Source organism: Camellia sinensis, chromosome 12, assembly GCF_055761805.1.
Source record: "Camellia sinensis isolate YWXY chromosome 12, ASM5576180v1, whole genome shotgun sequence".
Taxonomy (NCBI): domain Eukaryota; kingdom Viridiplantae; phylum Streptophyta; class Magnoliopsida; order Ericales; family Theaceae; genus Camellia; species Camellia sinensis.
In genome coordinates, this window is record NC_138972.1 from 27,697,868 (window position 1) to 27,703,584 (window position 5,717).

At 40.5% G+C, this 5,717-nt stretch overlaps 2 protein-coding genes across 2 annotated transcripts; both read right to left on the bottom strand.

Moving 5' to 3' along the window:
- Positions 1 to 1,990: 1,990 nt before the first annotated feature.
- Positions 1,991 to 3,126, bottom strand: LOC114286522 (uncharacterized). Its single transcript, XM_082898247.1, has 2 exons — positions 2,316 to 3,126; positions 1,991 to 2,230 (listed from the first exon to the last, which is right to left on the bottom strand). The coding sequence occupies exon 1, from the start codon at positions 3,054 to 3,056 to the stop codon at positions 2,415 to 2,417; it is 642 nt and encodes a 213-aa protein (XP_082754373.1). The 5' UTR covers positions 3,057 to 3,126; the 3' UTR covers positions 1,991 to 2,230; positions 2,316 to 2,414.
- LOC145803460 (PKS-NRPS hybrid synthetase cheA-like) lies at positions 3,073 to 5,201 on the bottom strand. The gene is made up of 3 exons (XM_082896733.1): positions 3,614 to 5,201; positions 3,140 to 3,534; positions 3,073 to 3,077 (listed from the first exon to the last, which is right to left on the bottom strand). Exons 1-3 carry the CDS (start codon positions 4,684 to 4,686, stop codon positions 3,073 to 3,075), a joined length of 1,473 nt encoding a protein of 490 aa, XP_082752859.1. The 5' UTR covers positions 4,687 to 5,201.
- Positions 5,202 to 5,717: the final 516 nt, after the last annotated feature.

A 5,717-nucleotide genomic window follows, 5' to 3' on the forward strand; every position in this document is an offset into this window, starting at 1 on the left:
GTGTTGTATGGTAGTTTGTAATGAGATATCATTTGTGTTGTAGGAACGAGGGCCCCTAAAGTGTCATAATCACTCTTCCAAGATCCTTGCATGGCCATGGTGGTTAGTAGAGAACAACACCAGATTCAAAGCCATTATTGAGCAGTCTGGACTGTCACAGTTAGCTCGTTGCACTTATCGGTTCGTCAACAAGCTTCTAGTCTCATGTTTTGTTGAGAGATGGCAACCTGAGACGAACACATTTCACATGACAGTTGGTGAGATGACCTTGACCCTGGATGATGTTGGCACTATTCTTGGCCTTCCCATTGTAGGCAAATCAGTCAGCATACCAGATGTGACAGATCATCATGGAGTTACATTACTCGTTTATGGCTTGGGGATTACTGAACGTGCAGCATATGAAGAGGTTTCTTCTGCTGGTGGCAATTCAGTCAGGCTTGAATGGTTGCGAAGTCAGTTTGCTGGTGTCACAGATTCAGACCCCGAGGAGGCTATACAGTGCGCTGCAAGAGCTTATTTATTGTTTCTGTTGGGATGTACACTCTTCAGTGACAAGAGTGGCGGCAGGGTTCCCGTTGTTTACCTCGGCTTGTTGATGGATTTGGGATCCATACATACTTATGCCTGGGGTGCTGCTGCATTAGCATTTTTATATCGACAGTTGGGGTTTGCTAGCCGGTCTGGGGTTAAGCAGATGGGTGGTTATATGACTCTTTTGGAGGCGTGGATTTATGAGCACTTCCGAGCATTCCGACCTCATCAGAACATGGGCTACACTGAAGACATGCCACATGTGTACCATTGGGCATCTAGGAGAGAGGCGGGTTCCTCCATTGACCATTTGAAATCTTTTCGAGCCGAGCTTGACAGTTTAGTAGCTACTGATGTAAGTTTACTCATCCTGCGATAATTTTAAGACTTCCATTTACCTTACCCTTTATGTACTTTAATGCAATAACACTTTTACGTTTACAGGTTATTTGGGATCCATACCACAGCTGCAGAGACCGGCATCCATGTAACCCGGTTACGTTCTACCATGGATGCTTAAAGTGCTTAGACGTTGTCGAACCGTATCATCCAGATAGAGTTTTGAGGCAGTTTGGCAGGGTTCAAACCATCCCAGATGCACCGCTAGCTCCTAGTCGTGGTGCACGAGGCAACATATCTGCACGATATACCGTCATGTACAGATACTTGGATAGGATGTGGGAGGCTTGGGATAACCATGTGTTGTCTGCGCAACGGTGAAGCACACCAGTTCGTCAGCCTTGGCAATGTGTACCGGGTTACATGGATTGGTATAAGAATATCACGCACCTATATGTCGAGCACACTGATGAACCGCATGTCCATGACCATCAGGATTTCAGCGAACATGCGGATGTAATCTATTATCCTCTCTGATGCATATGTAACTTACTTTTTTTTTTTTTGATATGTTCCCTAAAATGTGATATTCTTTTCAAATGCAGCGTATTGCACATGCACTGCAGATTTCACATCCTATTATTGACGCTGGTTATGAGGAGGGGATTCGCCATCCTTATCGACTTTACCAGGCTATCGAGAGTATGACACATGTTCTTGAAGGTCAGCACATTGACGAAGCTGGACCTAGTTCTGCTGGACCTAGTTCTGCTGCAGGTCGCTTTCCATCTTCGACGTTGACATACAGTCGTAGGCCTCGGCGTAGGCATACAGCTGATTCGTGACATGTTATGTTGTTACATGTTATTTTGTTAGTTGATGAATATTGTTTGGTGTTTTTTGTAAGATGACATTGTTGTAATGGTAACAGTGGTTAATATTTTAATGACCTTTTATTATTAGAATGGAATGACAACAATGGTATTGTAATGACCTTTTATTATTAGAATGAAATGGTAACAATGGTCGTTGATTTTGTAAATGATATTTTCTTATTACAATGGAATGGTAACCATGGTCGATAACATTCAATCCACATTGCAAAATTTAACACATCAACATAAAAAACACATTCATTAATTTCTTCCATAATTGTAACATTGTCAAATGCATACATGTGTCATGCGACATCAACAACATCAAAAGTCTCTCGAGTAGCTACATTATCATGAATAATGTCCTTGAAATGTTGAATGCGACGCACATATGCATCATCCCAGTCCACAGCGCAAGGGTGACGGTATTTTCTCCAATTAGTGGCAATAGGAGGAACTGGATGGCCTGGCTGCAACAAAACCTGCACCAAATATCAATTGACTTAGTGGTCATACCTCATAACTTCTTCTACATGCATAAACGAAATTGATAAGTTTCTGTTATACCTGCACGAAATGATTTCCGTTGACAAACCCAATGGCAATCTCACGTCTATCAAGTTGAGGTACTGGCACGGTTCTAAGAGGTAAAAAGGTGAGACATTGCTATAAAGACAAGTGGTATAACACAAGATTGTAGCACGATGTAACAAGATGGCCCATGTCTGGCATAGTCATCCAATGTGAGTATCCAGGACTGTCTTCAAAGTATGACAATATGCTTGTCAATTCTTCAAACCTTTCATAGGACCCATAAAGTGTAATGTATTCCTCTTTGTGTGTGTGTAGCTCACCCAATAGGTCACGCCTAACCTGAGCCCAATCATCTTCTGTATGACCAATTGAAGCAGCTATAGCCCTGAAACCACAATTCCCATCTGCAGCTATATCCTTGACAAACTTAATATATGGTTTTAACCCAGTAGGGAAAGCATCAACATATGCACCAGGTTTCACTGTTCTAGTAATGTATGCCTTCCCTTTCGGGTTCACCTTCTCCTTTCCCTTAACAGGTCGCTTCTTCTTGGTTTGCAGAGTAGAAGCTAATGTAGTGATTTGAGTGTCCCTAGGTGAGAAGGAATCATGTCCAGATTGCACTAACTCAAATGCACACGGGTCACGACGGGTAGAAACATTGATCTTCTTATGATCCCGAGGACGTGTTTTGGGCTTCACCTCCGGCTCAACAAGAAAAGTGCTTTCCGGATATACAATCTCTTTCAACTTCTTCAAAAGCTCCAATCGCATGGTTCTATCACTTTCATTAAACTTGTTGACAAACAACTCTACTTCTGCATGACAAGTCACCTCTGTTTCCTCTTCTTTCTTGCATATAGAGATATGAAGTTGCCTCCACTGTGAGTGTATGGTAGCAAGTGGTATAGGACGATCTTGTCTGATGTAGTCAGCAATCTCATGGGCGCAAGGTAAACCATGAGTGTGGCGAAGGACGCATCCACAAGCTTCAACATCAATACCAATGGAATTGGCTCTCTTACTCTCGACAAGCAAATACTCCAATGCAGAGATAGACACATTCCCCCGTAGCTCCCTGAATTGAGAAGGTTTAAATTGATGTTGCACAACAGTTAGACTTTTCTCAAATGAAGCCTTGATATCAGTGTGTTGCAACTCAAGCAGACTGTGTATTTTCTCAAATGATGCCTGAAATGAGACTTGACATGAACCCAATTGTCTTTTAAGTTTTGCATGTGCACTCTCAGCCCTGTTCAATTAAATGTAAGTCAAGTTAAAATCAAGTACATGGCAGTTATTAATAACATATTCAACAAAAGTAATGTTACCGGTTCGTTGTAACATTGCCACAATGCATACACGTGTCTGTCCATGCCGCCACAAATTTGTCCTTGTAAGGAACCAACCAAGTATCCATGACATATTTGACTGCATCAGGATAACTACTGAATTCCTTAAGTAATGATTTAAGACGCTCCTCGTATTGAATTTCAGAAGATGAATACACTACAGAGTTCCACTCATGGTTGAACTTCTCCCATTTTTGCTGTGTCTCAAACATTTTCTTGCATTTCGTCAACACATTCTTACTGATATGCCAACGACATAATAAATGTCTGGCACTCGGGAATATCTTCTGTATGGCATTCATCAAGGCTAGCTCTCTGTCAGTAACAATAACTGTTGGCACAACAAACCCATCCATGACATCACGTAATGTGGCTAACACCCACGCATAGTTATCGACCCTCTCATACTGTAAGTATGCAAAAGCTACAGAGAATGTCATTTCAGTTGATGTCACTCCCACAATTTCAAGAAGAGGAAGCCGATATCTGTTGGTTTTATATGTGCAATCCATAATTAATATACGTGGGAAAGACCGAAATAAGTCCAAACTGGTAGGATGTGCCCAAAACAAGTCAATCACAGTCATCGTGGACTCTTCAGACCGATGGCGCTCAATGTAATTATACTTGGCCAATTCACCCAATAAGTGTTGCATCTGTGATCTTCCAGCTCTCTGTACCACCCTGTTTCGATGGCGTACATTGTAAATGGTTTTAAGTGTGCTTACATTGAGGGCATCTCGCTGTTTCAAGGTTACTAGGATTTCTTTTGGCCGAACCATGCTCGTTGACATATCCATTAACAATGCTTTCTCATCCTTGGATAGCCTCCCCGCATATGAATGTCCCTCGAGGTGCTCCGCAGGTGGATGATTATGCAATCCGCATACTACAGTCAATGTCCATTCATCATATGTGGTAAACCTGTGAGCCCTCATATCAAAAGGACAACCACACTTCTTCGTACCGGTTATTCTTGATGTATTGTTGCCATCATGTTTTAACTTCTTTGTTGCTCTATATTGGCCACTCCTCTCACAAGTAAGATACATCCTGGGTCTTTTTTTCCCTCCACCATAGTCTGATGTTTTGATTACAATGACCAAACCATTTCTCTTTCCAACTTCACGTACCCAGTTGAGCAATTCATCCTTACTTTTGAATACCTACAAAGTTAAATAAATATTATCAAACATTTACATTTGGTGAGCAATTCAAAACATAATCGTTATAATTTCGTAGACTGAACCTGTTCAGTTGTGAAATGAGTGGTGTAATCTAACACAAAATTCGCGCAAACCTGACTCCCTTGAGTTGACACATATTCCTGCATGTTTTGTATAACATTACAAATTTTTAATGGCATTATAAAGATTAATTTGCAATTTGAAACTGTAAATTTGGTATGCAGTTTGCAAATTTGGAATATAAAATGGAAAAAAAAAAAATTTACTTCATTCGGAAGTAGTTGTCCGAATGTTTTTCCAAATTTCGGAAGTAGAATGTTGTATAAGTTAACATTTTTCGGACAACAACTTCCGAATTTATATATATTTTTCGGACAACAACTTCCGAAATTTATCAACTTATTCGGACATCAACTTCCGAAAATACATAATTATTTCGGTAGTACATTTCCGAACAAAATAACAAAATTCGGCACTGGTTATCCGAACGACGCTGCGAAAAAAAAAAAAAAATTAAACTCACATTTCCTTCGCTCTGCTTCACATGAATACTTATTTGCTGATTTTCAGAAGACAAATCCTCCATCACAAATAAGTAATGAAGAATGAGGAAGGAAGAATGAGGAAGACAGCTTGTGGAAGGAGTGTGGAGCTTGTGCAAGGAGCTCTGGTATGGAGCTCTGGTATGGAGTCTGTGTGTGTGGATTATTTAGCAAAATGAGGAAGCAGAGGCATTGCTTGCAACGTGTGTGTATTGAGAGGATGTGTGTTTATTTGAATTGTGTGAGATGTCTATAATGATAATTTTATTTAGGAATAAAATTGTAATAAAAATAAAATTCATTAAGTGTGTGCAAAGAGTGGAATTGATGAGTGCAAATAGAGGCTCCCTAAAG